General features: G+C 43.4%; 2 protein-coding genes across 2 annotated transcripts; both read right to left on the minus strand.

The window, feature by feature from the left end:
- Positions 1-3107: 3107 nt before the first annotated feature.
- c10h4orf54 (chromosome 10 C4orf54 homolog) lies at positions 3108-15419 on the minus strand. Its single transcript, XM_030430268.1, has 2 exons — positions 10852-15419; positions 3108-3251 (listed from the first exon to the last, which is right to left on the minus strand). The coding sequence occupies exon 1, from the start codon at positions 15417-15419 to the stop codon at positions 10875-10877; it is 4545 nt and encodes a 1514-aa protein (XP_030286128.1). The 3' UTR covers positions 3108-3251; positions 10852-10874.
- Positions 3615-10831, minus strand: LOC115590593 (zinc-binding protein A33-like). Its single transcript, XM_030432001.1, has one exon. It carries the CDS (start codon positions 6704-6706, stop codon positions 5297-5299), a length of 1410 nt encoding a protein of 469 aa, XP_030287861.1. The 5' UTR covers positions 6707-10831; the 3' UTR covers positions 3615-5296.
- Positions 15420-15745: the final 326 nt, after the last annotated feature.

The raw sequence follows: 15745 nt of genomic DNA on the forward strand, positions 1-15745 counted from the left end.
GATTTGTGTTCGGACAAAATATCCAATGTTTAATTTCTTTCTGTCCATCTATACCCATCTCTCCCTGCTGTGCATTCACCGTTTCCTTCCATAAAAAAGTCCATTTATTCCATAAGTCACAAACTTTCTCACTTTCTCTTTATGACAAATCTACCTTCTTCTACCTTCATATAATCCACTGCTTGTCCTGGAAGTTCATAGCAGCCAGGTGGTCTGGCTTTGAAGCCCCACCCTGTTTAGGTGTCCATTCACTCATCGGACCTTCCTTCAGACCTGTGAAAAAGGTATTTACACTTATACAGAATTTAACTTTGTTAAACAACATGCTGTACTTTAAAATAAAAAAAAACTGACAGAGTTATTCTCCATGCACTGCTGCAATATGACTCGCAAACTGTCGATATCTGAGATAATGGAGGAGTTGTCTGAGTTAGTGATTGTTCAAAGAACTTCTTCGGTCAGAGTCAGACCTACTATTAAAATGGGATTATAAGGACCATTGGATCAGATTCTACAGTGGACCATACAGTGGACCATTCAGAATTATACAGTATATAGTTTTGGACGACTACCATATCACAGTGAATTGGTAAAGTTATTTTTAAAGCGCAAGCACATATTTGGATGTTACATTGTCTGTGCTGCACATCCCAATTATACACTATGTGGTAATTTTCATGTTTTTTTTCTTGGCAGTTAGTACAGATGAAGTGATAGACAATCTATCAACACCAAACTCCAAAACACAGACAATTGGGGATTTGAAAGTATCTTTAAAGGGTCAGTTCACCCAAATCAGAAAAAACACATTTCCTCTTAATTACTCTGCTCCAGTCATACAGGTAGTTTTGGTTTTATGTTTCTGGTTGTTGAGATATCTGTCTCTGAGATTTATGCCTCCTGTCCAAATACCATGACGGCTGAATTTTATTTGTTCTGCTCGCAGAATGAAAACTTATGTTTAAAAAACTATGGAGCCTGCCAAGGGTCACATGGTAGGAGAACAGCACCAGGCAAACTAACTGGTAAACTGCGCAAACGGACAGAATTTGTCTGGCCAAACACACTCTACAGCCAAAAACTTGTTCTAAGTTATAGAAAACACTACGATTCTAAGTTTAAGGTGATTATGTAGCAATGAAAAAAAAATGTGTGGCCCCGACCAAAACAAAACTTACTACATCTGTATAATGTTTTTTAGGGAGAAGCCGCTTGCTCAGCTGCCCAGGAAGGAATACACAGTCACATTAGATTCTGCTGTGATCCGGTGCTATTTACCGATGGGAGGAGAGCTCAGAAATGACTTTTTCACTCACCACTTTATCAGCCTGACTGCAGCAGTAATCAGCTGAGGGGACCTCCATTGTCGGGTGTTTATGTTCTGTAATGTTGACTGCTGACTGGAGCTGGAGGGGAAATGTACTTGACTTCATGGAGATAGTAAGAGAGGGGAAAAGAAAAAGAGTGATCGGGAGTCTTTGGTGGTTTCAAATTGACCATTAAATTGAGAGTTTGCCGATCATAATAAGTTGATAAAGTGCAGTCAGAGCAGTGATGGAGCTTCGACCTAAAACAGCAACCACAGCTTAGCATGTTCTATTTTACAAAATTTCAACTGCTCAGAGGACAAAAAAACTTGTATTTTTATCCCTGAAAACTAAAACAACAACACAACCTGCATGATCCAGTAAAAACACATTTCCAAAAGTTGAATCAAAAATGAAAGAAGGATGGACTGGCCAGCAGATCCACAGTCTGTGAAATGTTGTAAGTACAAAACAAATAAGTCAACGTCAGAATAATTACTTCGAAACAGTGATATACAGAATTAGATTTCAGTGGCATCAGTCTGCAGGTCACACAGTTGAGTTATCCCAGAGGTCCCTCTTCCAGCGACAAGAGAGAAGGCCACTTTATATCCTTTTGTGGGAACAATGAATAAACACGATCTCAACACGAACCACAATCACGTGGTTATTACAGGAAAACCTAAATGATTTGTAGGTAACAGGTCATGTTGATAAATTAACTGAATATTCTGTCATATATGCAGGCCAAGTACATGGAGAGAGACCTCCAGGATGTCTACCATTGTATAGATTTAACACACTACATTCAAAATTGTTATCATTGTGACTTGAAGCAAATGGTGATTTGTGATTCTGTGCTGTATAAATAAACTTGACTTTGACCATTATGTTAAGGAAAACAGCGTAGTTGGTTTACTAATCATGATACTTCCAGGCAGATAAAAGATGCTTGTAAATGCTTTAACAGAAGCCCTGAGAGGCAAGTAGGAAAACAAATATGCAAATCCATTTTCAAAGTGATCTCATTTTGTTCTTTTGACTTAGGGACAGGTGAACAAAAGCTTTTATCAGGATAATCTTTCTGTGTTCCTGAATTCTTCTCTTTTTTTCCATCTATGAAACAGGTGAAAATACAAAATTTTTCCAGGATCACTTTTCTAAGTTACTGTCATTTCACAGATGGGGAGTTTGTGGGATTTTGTTTTAATACTCATATCAACCATAAGAGGCTGAAGTGTACCACCAATCCCCCCAATGTGGAAACTGTATGTCTCACATCTATTTTTCTACAATAGTAGAATAATACAAATACAAATATTTCACTCCTTTTGCCCCTGATTTTTAACAGATAAAAAAAATAAGGAATGTAGAGAGACTGTCCGGGCCAAACCCCTTTTCACCTGTTCACCACAGTTCAGATTTTGATGTTTTCCCCTCAATTGCCTCTCAGAGCTTCCATTTGACTTTTGCACATTTAAAAGCAAACTTTTTGACATTGCGTAAAACCCAGCAGAAGAGATGCTGAGGTTGTATAGATATTTGCCTGAATATAGTCATCAAACATGTTCAATAATGTCATGTGAAATTAACTAAAAGTACAAAATCAAAAGTTAAATAATCCAATGTGAAGTTAAAAAATAAAGATTCATCAGTTTAGGTGGGGATCAATTATTGCGATTGTAAAGTCAATACAATATAGATCTACAAATCAACAAATTAAGGGACTCGTTCACATTTTTACAATGTGATGTTATAAAACAAGGCAAGAACTACACACTTCACTATGAACATCCTTAACAAGTAAAAAACAAAACAAAGGTGAAACAGGATGTGGATGAGCCCTCTGATACAAGAGCCCTGATCCATCACATCCAGCTGATAACATAACACGATGAAGAGACCAGAACCCAGAGCAGTCCAACATCCATACAGGGTTCAGTCCTGTTGGGAACCGAGAAAGAACAGACACTAAATGATAAAGAACGCACCATATTTAACTAAAACCCAAATTATAATTCACCAGATTTATTTTCAAAAGAGTGGAAAGTTGTGCTTCTGTGTGTGAAGGTTGATGAGAGTCCTGTGGAGGTTTTTTTTAATGAAAAAAATATTCAGTGAACATTTAAGCATAATTCGTTGCACTGCAATTTGAGATAAAAAAAAAAAGAAATGATAACTTGACTGTGCTCATGTGTGTCCAACGATCAGACTGATAACAGTAAAACAGTACAATACGTTGCAGTGCTGTGCTGGTTTGGAGATGTTTCCCCTGGAAACCAAGATAAATCATGCTGCTTTGTAGCCTTTTCACATAAGATGGAACTTTATTAATTCCAAAGGAAAATGTGCATACAGATTGTACATCTTCAAAATGCTAAAAGCCCCAAGGTGTTCTACCTAGTATGTGTATCTGTACATATTCGATTAACATAGCTAACAACTTTGGATTGCACTGCAGCAATATGAGTTCACTTTATTGGCCTAACTACCACACACTTGCTTTACAGAGCGTGCTCCAGCAGAGCCATCAGTGATCCAATTGTCATGAATAAGGAAGCTTGTGTGTTTCACTCCAGTGTCATTGTTTGTTAGTCATGACTGTTGTTGACACATTTCAGGTATTAAGCCATGACCTATGTAAAAAAAAAGAAACCAGCAATGAATTTTGTCTTCATTTGACCTGTAATTACATAGAGACATATAAATTGAAATCAAACGAGCAGGTCTAGTAAATGCTTTATATAACCATTAATAATTGATGAAGTTACAGTAAATTAAACTTTGGTCAGTAGACATTACAGTGTCGTAGAGGTTTATAAATATCAGTTGTTTCATCATAAAGACAATTGAAATAATGCTTCAGGACAAACTACACAGTATTTATTTAACATTTACAAAGTGTGATTAACATCATTTAAACCAGTTTAAATGATCATTTTCAACGTTAGGTAGCACAGTTTAAAAATTAAGGATTGATTTGATATTCACTTGTATGGTTTTGTATTTCACACTTTATTTGAAGTGTATAAAACACTTCAAAACATGTATAGGCCATAAACCATTATATATACAATTTAATCTAATTATACATTTCACATGTTTCCACTTGAGTACATTGGAAATAATGATATGTGATACATTTTTAAATCTGTAAAATAAATTGAAATTTTGATTGTTGAATTTTAGCCTGAATGTGTTCACATGTGGCTTCTGAAAATTAATTTTATTTACTCATTTAAATGTAATATTCAGCATGAAAAAATGCCCAAACTTTAGTAATAGTATGTAAAATAAAACACAACTGCAGGTTGATTATCACCTACTTAACTTATACTAGAACATGTTCTGAGCTTACAAATTGGTATATTTTCACCCTGCAGACTGATCACTGACCACATACAAATGGACTCCATGCATTTGGATTATTGCAAAGGAGAACTTGCACAGCAACTCAGGGTGTTAGTCCGTTTTTATGATGATACAAAACATGTTATGGATTCTCTATTGACTAGCAATGCTCATGCAAAGACAAATATTGTTCCATCACCCCCACCCTTCAGCACCTGCACTGGCTCCCAGTCCAATATCAGATCACTTTTAAAGCACTTCTCCTGGTTTTTAAATGTCATTAATCCTTTTATCCTGTCTTCTTCACATGCCATCCCGTTCACTACGTTCCTCTGATGCACATCTCCTCTCCATTCCCCCCTCCAGACTACGCACAAGGGGTGACAGGGCCTTCAGTATGGCTGGCCCCACACTGTGGAATGCTCTCCCCCACAGTTTGCGCCAGTGCAGTACGTAAGTACTTTTAAATCACAACTGAAGGCTCACCTTTTTAAATTTGCCTTCCCATAATGTTTTGTAATGCTTTTATTATTATATATAGTGATTAAATAAAATAAGTAGCAAAAGAAAGTGGGAAAAAGGCCATCTCATCGCCAACATCCAGAACATCCAACCGTTACCTTCATTAAAATAATCATCTACCTCTCTAACTTCACAGTGACTTTCACAGGTAATATCCTCAGTGGCTTGGTACTTAGTGCATTAATAAATGGAAACAGCCTCTCAGAAAAACTCTGTGAGAAGGTGTATATGTCCGTGTTAGTGTCCGGGTCAGAGAATAACAGCTTTCCTCTGTTCCAGTCCAGATGCACTCTGATCCTCCTGATTGGGTTCTTCACTGAGAGAACTTTTTCAGTATGTGGTGGAGAGTAAGCTTTGTATTTTTCAAAATTTTCAAACCAGATTTCCCAGTATCCAGTCAGAATATCTCCCTTCCTCTCAATAGACTCTGCTGCCACACCCACAGCCCAGTTTGCATCCGTTCTAACTTCAACATCCCAGCTGTGAGTCCCTGAGTTAAAGCCCTCAGATCCCACGACCGTGGGGTAGTATTTAAATCTTTCTGGGTTTTGTGGAAGCTCTCTCTCTCTCTCTCTGTAGGCCGTACTTTTCAGGTCATCAGAAACAACGAGGTTAGGACTTGCTGTGTTTGGATGCAGAATCACTGGAGAATATGTAACCATCTCCTTCAACTTGTTCCAGATGTTGTAGGTTAGGTTGCCCAGGTGTTTTGCCACATCTATGAGTGCTCCTGTGCCCAGCTGTGGAACAAACAGCAGGGGGCGCTGCTGGACTCTTTCCACTGCTGCCTTGTAATTCTGCAGGAATGAGATGCATTCACTATTCAGCTCCTTCTCTGTGGCTCTGATTGTGTCTGTGAGAGCCTCGATCTCTCTGCTCAGAGCCTGAATCTTCTGCCCCATCACCCTGATCTTCTGCCCCTCTTCCTCCTTCAGTGCAGTGATCCTAGCCCCCTCTTCTTTTTCTAAAAAATACTTAAGCCTCTTAAATTCTTCCCTAATCTGCATCTCTGTGTCCACAGCCTGAGCCACGATGTGTGACTCTGTAAGTTCACAGTTGAATTTAACTTGATGTAGGTGCTCCACTTTCTCTTGTAACGGCTTCAGGGATTTCCTGAGCTCCTCCTTGTAATCCTGTGCAGCTTCATCGATGGGTCTGAATCTGTGCTTGATGTGCGTTTTTGAATCTCGACAGACAACACACACTGGCTGCTTATGGTCCAGACAAAAGAGCTTTAGTTTTTCTGAGTGCAGACTGCACAGAGCCTCACATCTTGCTGAAGAAAGAGAAAGATCCTGTACAAAGGCTTCACACAAGTTCTTCAAGGCCAAGTTTCGGGGTGGGTCACTTTTTGAAGATCTTCTTTTACAAACTGGACACTCGCGAATCAGTTTTTCTGCCCACCAGTCCCGCAGACAGCCTTTACAGAAGCTGTGGCTACATGTCAGCAAAACAGGATCTTTGAAGATGTCTCGACAGATTGGACAAGAATAATTCAACTCTGACTCTGACAGCCGAGCAGCCATTTCTGAGAGAGGCTGAGAAGACAGTACACTGACACACAGCTTTTGGCCTTGGTTTGGAGTTGTCTCTCTTCTAGACAAGACTTTCGCAACCAGTGGAAGTAGCAGTATTCCAGTATTTCCAGTATCCCCTTCTTCTTCTGTCCTCTTTGCCAGTGAAAGTTGTGTGTTTTGTATCCTGTAATCTGTCTCTTTCAGTGTGTCACCGTCCTTAGAAAGAGAAACTAACTGTTGCTTCCTGGTTTATACCAGGAAGCAACAGTTAGTTGCTGTGGAAACAATGAGCAAAATATTGTGCTGGTATGTGGGTGTGGTGACAGGTTCCATGTGGCAGACAAGATATGAGCCAGCAAATCCAGTCTAATGGCTTGTCAAACAACAAACTCTATGGTTTGCACACCTGGGACTTAACCACTTTTTAAACTGGAGTCATATTGTTCCCGTCTCACTTTAACAGATTTCAGAAACTAACCTCAAGTAAACATCCAATTTTATCTAGGAAACAGCTGATCAAAAAATCTGCCATGTTAGTCCTGAAGTTAGTGACCACCTTGTGATGAAAAGTTGTATGATAGAATACAACTGTCCCTTGTTGGTACATCTATCGATCCGACATCTGGGAAAAAATACATCTTGACATTGAAACTAGTGACTGCAGTTTACCAGTCTACAGCCATGGTAGAAGCGCCGTGAGGCATGCTAACATGCAGATAATGCTAACATGCTGATGTTTAAATGCAAAATGTAACCATTTTCACTATCGTAGTTCAGCATGTTAGCATGCTAACATTTGGTAACTGTATCTAAAAACAGAGTACAGCTGAAGACAGTGGGAATATCATTAGTCATGCAGGCATATGGTCATAAAACAAAACAATGGGCAGATTACAAAGTTGGCCTGGATACAAAGTCATTAGGATTCATAAATTGATATATCTACCAAATTTCATGGCTATCAGTCCAATTTTTGTTCGGCTATTTCACCAAATTTCGTAATTAAGAAGTCGGAGGATCATCAAAATCAGTAAGATTCACTCTCTGTGGTGGCCATCAGTGTCTTAGATTCATTCATCAGATCTGCTTGTTGACATATTCCAGTCTGATCCAAAGTGGTTGACCATCCAACAGACCGCTAGAGCCTGCATGCAACCAGCATGGCTAGAAATGTATTGTTAATGTTATGTGTTCATGTATTTTGAGCTTGAGTTTCATATAACTGCAGTTTGATTTGACAGTGTCAGATTTAGTCACATCATTTCTATTGAAGGATCAAAATACTGTCACAATCACAATTCTGTATCTGCTTGTGTAGTACCATGCTCTCTGCTCATGACTTCGATTTAACCACCACTAAGCTTCTTACTACACTACACTATACTATACATACTTTAATGTAAATTGTTAGTTGTAAAGGTTTGAGTTAAAATAGTTTGAAGCTAAATCTGGATGTTAAGACGGACTAGTGAGTAGATGAGTCGACCCTGACAACCTCTGTGGTCTCATTTAGACACTTGTTAGCCACCGCCAATTTTAAGTTACATAATTGCTATAAAATTCATAAGTGGGATATTTACTCATGTACTTTATGACATAGAACAAAACGTGAAAATGTCTTCAAGTTCTCAGGATCTCACATCGGCCTAGGAGGGGGTTCTACTGACAAATGTGAGAGGTGATTCCACACCCAAAGGAACCATGACAGTAGCTGTTGAGGCACATGATCATTGTTCATTGACTTTCCTCAGCAACATTTTCTCATGCATGATTTAAAGTACCTTCCAGTCCAGACCCCTTTTCTTCAGCCTCTAGTTGATCAGAATCCAGCCTATCTGTTTACTTTATAAACATCGCTGAGCCCTCCAGTATGTTGGTGTCATTCTCAGATGAGAAGGGGAACTCCGAACGTTGACCCACAGTGCAGCTGAGGCTATCTGCTGCTATGTTGCGTGGTGTGTTTATGCAATTGCTGATCAGAAGCCATGTGAACCTCGCTTCTCACTCTCTCAGTCTTTAAATGACTGTTCCTATAAAAAGACGGCTGACCCCGCTGCGACACTGACCTGCGAGGCAGCCTCTTGACGTCCGGCAGCAGCTGAAGCAGGCAGTGTGTATGCATAACAAACACCTGCCATCTCCTGACCTTTTACTCTGCACACACTATGCCCACCACACCACACACACACATTCAGACACCTAGCCCGTGAAGAATCTAATATCAATATAATCCTCTGTATCTCTGCTGTGATATCGGGATTCGCAGACTAGCTTGTAAGTGCTAGTGCCCGCTGAGGTGCTCAGTTGCAAACTTTACAATCACATCGTGTCTCCTACTTTTTCATATATGTCTGCTGCCTTTATCCAAATTACACGATACCAGAGAAGATAGACTGCAAATAGGCTGCCCTTAGGGTAGTTAAATTATCGCATGGAGATTGTGTGCCACCAATCCAGTATGTACTTAAATAAGCATTTTTGAGCTGAGAAGTGTTCAACATATTCAAAATGAACTAGACAGAGATATTAATAATGATGTGAAGTGTAAAATAAGTCAATAAACGTTTAATACTCAGCTTACTATTGAAATGTTATTTCATCCTGTTACTTCTCTTAATAACAGAGTTGTTTTCATTATTTGAATGCACAGTATGTCATTTCAGCCACTAGGGGTCTTTCTATCAAAACACAACATGCATCATGATGAGTGTTGTGTGAGGAGAGCCGGGCACAGCAGGGAGCACAGTCGCTGTAGCTGCACATAGCCGCCTAGCGCTAAAAGAGAGACCCTTTATTCATATAATTATTTGTTTTATAAATCGGTATGTATTTAAGTTTTTCAATATTTCACACTGAAACTTTGAATCTAAACTCTAAACTTAGTACCACAGTTTTATAATTAGAAATGTCGATTCATCTTGTAAAAGAGCACATGGGAGCAGAAATGGCAGCTCCTAAGAGGCAGAAATGGAAAGAGACACCTCCTCAGACACAAGGCTCAGGTTTATTTCTGCTCTAAGGTCACAACAGAGTGACACCTGATGCTAACAAGAGAATTTTGACTAACGTGGGCAGTTTGACAGACTGGAGGGGTACCTGGCCAGCCGGAAAGGTAATTGGGCTGCTCAGGTCTCACTCTTGTGTGATATCAACATGGAGGAGAAAAATATCACAATGAAATAAAATAAAAGTTGTCCCCCACATTGACACATATTTTATTTTCAAGCTTTATCAAAGAGTAACAATATCAGTTTTCTCTATCTTTTTTAGTTCTTCTCTGTTACTTCTTTTCTGTGAAGTAGAATTTTGAATGCAGTACTTTTTCCTCTCTAACATATATATTTTTTAATATAATGTCGCACTGCTATTTTTAATAGTGTAAAGGATCAGTGCCTACTTTTTTACCACCAGCGGTAACTAGATGTAGCAGGTGGCGAAAGTGTTTTTGTTAACTGCTGAATTTCAGCTCGAGAACAAAATTTAAATATCAAGTAACTGTAACTAAAGTTATCATGAGCTGAACTCAACTAAAAAGGTCAACAAAACCATATTGTGGAGTAGTAGCGTGCCATCAGCGGAGACAGTTGATAAATCAAACTCTTACCAAAGCCAGTTGAGAGAAGAGCGAAACATCTTTTCCATCAAGAAAACCTTTCAGTGCTGTGTTTTGCTCTTCTTTCAATAAAATATACTCTCCAGTTCTGACATACCGGGTGCCAAAGCAACTTCTTAGCTAACCTCTTGAGGAGCCGCCATTTTGTTTTCAAACAAACATTCGCCTGTTGAATGCCTAAAGCTGCCAGGAGTTCCTTAAAGGTGCAATATGTAAGAGTTTAGTGTGCTAACCAGCTAGCCCTGGACTGTCCTGGTCCAAAGCTCCTGTGCTAGCAGTGTATACTATCAACACTCCCACGGCGGAGCTATGGTTTGCAGCCGTAGGCAGTTACCCTGGCTGCCCTCTTTTTGTTTTATGTATGACAGGTGGCCTATTCTTACATTCGACTTTTAAAGGGCGCTGGCTGGTCAAACACAAAAGTGCATTGCTTGAGCCCTGGCAAGGAAAATCAAAATATATCATCCTGGTTCACTCAGACCCATTCATTCCTGATACTGTACATAAACAAGTGAACTGCTAAAAAGTCAGAATTTCTCACCAGGTGTCCAGGTAAGTTGCTGTTCATCTGTGCTCCACCACAAAGCTCATGGTGGTCCCATCAAACGAGGGTGGGGCAATGATCCGGGGCCCTTGCTGGGAGGTGATGCTGACGACCGGCTGCTTGATACTGGAGAAGCCCTGCGGTGGCCTGTTGGAGGTGGCCTGCTGTTGAGCCCCGGAAGTCGCCTGGGGAGACTTCCCAGTGGTCATGTAGAAGGGACTCTCCATGTACATCCCCTCATTCTGCTGCGATGAGGCTTTCTCCACACTGTCCATCTCTGACTGCATCGACATCTGCGACTGCACCAGCGTCCTTGCTGGGATCATAGATGGTGTTGGCATGAAGCCTGGGTAGATCATGTAGGTGTGTCCATATGCTCCTGGACTGAGCGCCAAAGGTGACATTGGCATTGGAACTGGAGTCATAGGAGGTTGCTGCATGGGCACGTCCACATACTGGCCTGTCTCAGGGTCAAAAAGGCGCTTGGTGGTCGGCTGCACAGGAGTGTCCACCAGGTAGTAGTTTCCCGTGGTGGGATCAAGGAGCATCTTCCTCTGGGTGGTCTGGAAGGGGTCCAGTGTGGGTGTGGGGGTGATTGCTGGGGAGAAACAGTACAGCTGAGGCTGATTGGTGGCCATGCCGAATGGCATGGAGTGGTAGATGGTGGCAGGAGGGATCTCTGGAGAGTGTGTCTCCATCACAGTGCTGGACCGTTTAGGGGACTGGCTGTGGTCGTCCTGTCCCCTGGAGCTGGATCCCAAGTGTCCTGAAGGTGTGGTTGGATGTGTCTGGGTTGTAAATGTAGACAAGGCTTGCTTGTTGCTGCTGGTGTGAGACTTGACCGGAATGGTCAGGTAGTTCTCATTGTCAGCCGAGGTGCTCAAGAGTTCCTGCATGGACCTCTCTGACTCCTTTGATCTATCTCCTTCATGTCCACTTACCCTTGGCTGGCTGACTTTCAAGGATGCAGGCAGTTTTGGAGACTTTGGGACAAAGCATTTGTTGCTGAAAGGTGCTGGTGTGACAGCGCTTGGCTGGGGTGTCTTTGGGGTTGTGGAGGCCTTGAAGCTAGAACTGAGACTGAACAGGTTTTTACTCCCTGTGGCACTGGTGGTTTGCAGCGACTTAGTAACTAGTCTCTCATCTCGGCTGCCAGGACTTTGAAAGAGTTGGTCCTCTTGCCTCAGTAGGCTGTCAGTGGCGGGGGACGCTGCCACCGCTGGTGGTGTCTTGGCCACGTTGGACCCTATCACTGCTTCCTCCTCAGGTCCTCCATGCTCATCACTGCTTAGCAATGAAAGCACATGGCTGTCTGTCAGGGGCCGGGGCTCATTCTTCCTTTTCCATTCATTCCTCTCAAATACATAGAGCTGCTCCATGGTTTTCACAGCAGCCTGGAGTTTTTCCAAAGCCCCCTGGTTGGCCATCTTGGATTCAGGTTTCTTCTCTATGATATCTGTTATTTTTTCCTGTCTCTTTGGAGCTATTCTGCTTTCAGTTTTCGATCCAGTGTCTCCCCCTGAAGGATTGTTTGAGTTACCTATGGGTGCTCTCCCTGCTGCCTTTTGCAATAGAGCACTTTTAGCGCCCTCTGGAGACGACCTGTCTACATCGAACAGATCCCTATTAGACAACTCGTTCAGTTTTCCGTTACTGTTTGTATTGACAGACTGACATTTTATCACAATAGGGGACACAGAATTAGGGTTGCGATAGGTCATTTGCTTCCTCTGCTCTGGCTGGCTGTCACCAGAGGCAAAGCTGGATTTATTGTCGTTGTTATCTAAAGAAACAAAGTGATAGGAACTTTTCACCAATTTACGCACGTCTCTCACTTGGTGTATAGGCGTCTGCAGCTTTCCTTTGTTATCTCTAATGTCTCTGACCATGAAGTGCGGAACTTTATCTGAAGACTCACCCTTGAAAGCTGCAGCCAGCGCCTGGCACTTGAAGTCATCTGTTCTGATGAGGCTGGCTGCGTTACAGCCTATATTAGGCGCGCGCAGTTTGGAGACGCCAAAAGGCTCCGTTTTATTGTTTCTGACGCTCCTTAAGTTAATTTTAATTTCCGGAGATTTCGATGTAGCCACACTCCTGGTGTCTTGGATGTATAATGTGTTGTCAGAGCGCAGTTTAATCCCTCCTCCGTGTCCACACGGAAAATAATTCCTGTCCTGCAGCTGCTGTCCGACTTCTCCGTCACTGGGCAGCAGTTGGATACTTGGCACAAACAAATGTGACATTTTAGTAAGTTTGCCGCTGCACGATGAGTACTGATCCTCCTCGCCCTCTTTGACGTTAACTGAAGGCGGCTTCTCCTGCGGAGTTTGATCGTTTTTATGATCCTTTTGAAACTCTAGCTCCTCGTCCTTCCAGCATCTGAATGCGCTATTTTGGCTGCGAAGCAGCGTGCTTTTGGACGCTTCCAATGCGCCTTTTTTAGCATCGATTCCAGCTTCATTTGCGTGCTCCAAATTAGTTTCTGTTGCGGGAGCGGCCGTGTCTTGTCTCCGAGAGTCGCTCTTGGTATCACATGAGCCGCTGTCCACGAAGTCCCCTAATTCATCCATGCACATTATGGCGTAGTCAGAGCTGCTCTCAGAAAACCTGGAGCCCTGTCTGTGCAGCTCCCTGCTCCCCTTCCCCTTGTGGCTGTCGCTCTCCTGGTGCACAAAGCACGGGGAAGGCGTCTGATGCGGCTCACTGATCTCCCCTCTTTCCATCTTGCGCTCCTGCTCGAACTGCATCTTCTTAGAAATCACATTTTTGAGCAGGCTCGAGGCGAATATGGCTTTCTTGTGTGTGTCTTCCATGGTTTTAGTGGGCGGCTGGCTGGCCCCTCTCCTCTGGCTGCTTGGCAAAGTGTTGGTAACTTCATCCGTGGAACGTGATCCTGCTGCGTTTTGTGCAAAGTTAGTGCGTCTTTCTGCCTCAGACATTCCCGATTTGACATTGCAGCGAAAATTCAGGGTCTCTGTCAGTCTGATGACCCCACTGTGGCCCTGGCTGAATTTCCCCATCAGCTCTATTTTCTTTGTAGATGACGATGCGCCGTGGGGATTCCCACTCAGGGTGAAGATCTTGCCGGTGGGCGGTTGGAAGCTTGCTGGTGCAATGCCCTTATAACCTCTGTTCTCTACATTCTTTGCTATTTCAAATGAGGCCGTAGAGTTTTGTTTGGAAACGACACTGTTGTCCAGTCCCTGCGACATATTCATGTTGCCATATTTCAGGTCGACAAACGTGGACCACCTGTTTATCCCTATGCCATGCTCTGAAGCAGATGACTCACTGGAGGTGCTGAAATTAATGGCATCAAAATAAGGGTACGCCAGGCTCTTGAAGGCTCTGGCTGTCAGATTGCGCACCTCCTTGTCAGCATCGTCCAGCTCGCTGACAGCGCTGGACGCGCCGCTGGAATACCCAGTGACCTCTTTTCCCCTCAGTTTGCGGCCAAAGTGTAAGCGTCCGGGCGCGGCTATGAAACACTTCGCCCTGTCACACAACGTCTCTGCCTTCCCATCAACTCCCCTAAACACATAGCGGCTCATGTCTCCGGAGCGCCTGGCATGATAAAGGATATTTCCCTGTTCTTGGACGTTGCCAGGGTCATTTATAGCTCGAGAAGTGGTTCTGATTGACAGGTGGATCTGTCCAGCACTGTTGCCACTGCACTGCTGCTGCTGCTGCTGGGGCTTTGACACACTCTCATCTGAGCTGGCGAACTTGGCCGCGTGGCACGGATCACTTTCAAGCAGAGTGCTGACTGTTGCTGCGCCCGGAGAGCGAGGCTGGCGGTCGTCCCCCCTCTCCCCCGCCGCTCCATCACCGTCGAAAGAAGCGTAATTGACAAAAGTGTACACCTGGTTGCCATCCTCATTGTCCCAGCTGGCGGAGGAGCCCGCCCCGAGGTCGAAGTCCCCCTCATCATCAGAAAGTTCCGAGAGCTGGATCTCGTGCGTGGTAATGTAATGGGACTCGTCCTCCGTAACGCACGGGACGCAGTCGGCGGAAAGCACCAAAGTTACCTCATCATCATCATCCTCACAATCATCCGACTCACTTCTCCCGCTCCAATAGTTATCACCACAGTGTAAATCCTCATCGCCCGGTGTGCTTGCTTCTTTTTTGGGCACGTCGCGCTCGCCATCGTCTCCTGATTTGAGGCGGTCCTCTGACACGACTTTAAGACCAGGACGGTGTGATGATGAGACTGGATCAGTGGGACCATCCTCTGCATCTTCTGCACATTTCCGGACACCAGAATCCGCTTTCCTCCGAGTTTCATTCTTGGTTTTAATCGGTGGCTCACGATTTGGTTCCGTTACGCACGGAACACCGGAGTCGCTGCTTTTAGGGTCAGACATTTGGTTTCTTTTACCCAAAAGACAGTCCTTCTCTGGCTCGGCCCCGCTTGTGTGCACGTCCACTGACTTCAAATCGACGTACGTGCGTTCGTCTTGCTTCTCCGGCTCATCCTCCTTCCCGTGCGCTAGTTTTTGGAGCAGGCTTTTGATCCCCCGGAGAGTCGCCGGTGTCTCCACGGAGCTTTGCTCGGTCTTCATAGCTGCACCGGCAGGTTTAGGTTTACATTGGGTGTCTGGCAGAAAAGAAGCGGCAGAGATGGAGCCCACCCCCCCTCGGGGGTTCCTCAGTCTCCAGGCAGAGGTGGTGCTTCGCGCAAAGCTCTGGTCAGACAGACACTCGGATGACACTGAAACGCTCCAAGCATTCCAGCTCACCGCGAGATGAAGCCCAAAGCCGAGTATCTAAAAAGGACCAGAGACATTACTAACTACTGTCTGGGCCACATGGTTCTCAGCCTGGGGTCGAGGGACCAATGGGGGTCGTTGAGAGGAAAAATCATAAATAAACATCAGCTTTTTATTAG

This window comes from Sparus aurata, chromosome 10, assembly GCF_900880675.1.
Source record: "Sparus aurata chromosome 10, fSpaAur1.1, whole genome shotgun sequence".
Lineage (NCBI taxonomy): Eukaryota > Metazoa > Chordata > Actinopteri > Spariformes > Sparidae > Sparus > Sparus aurata.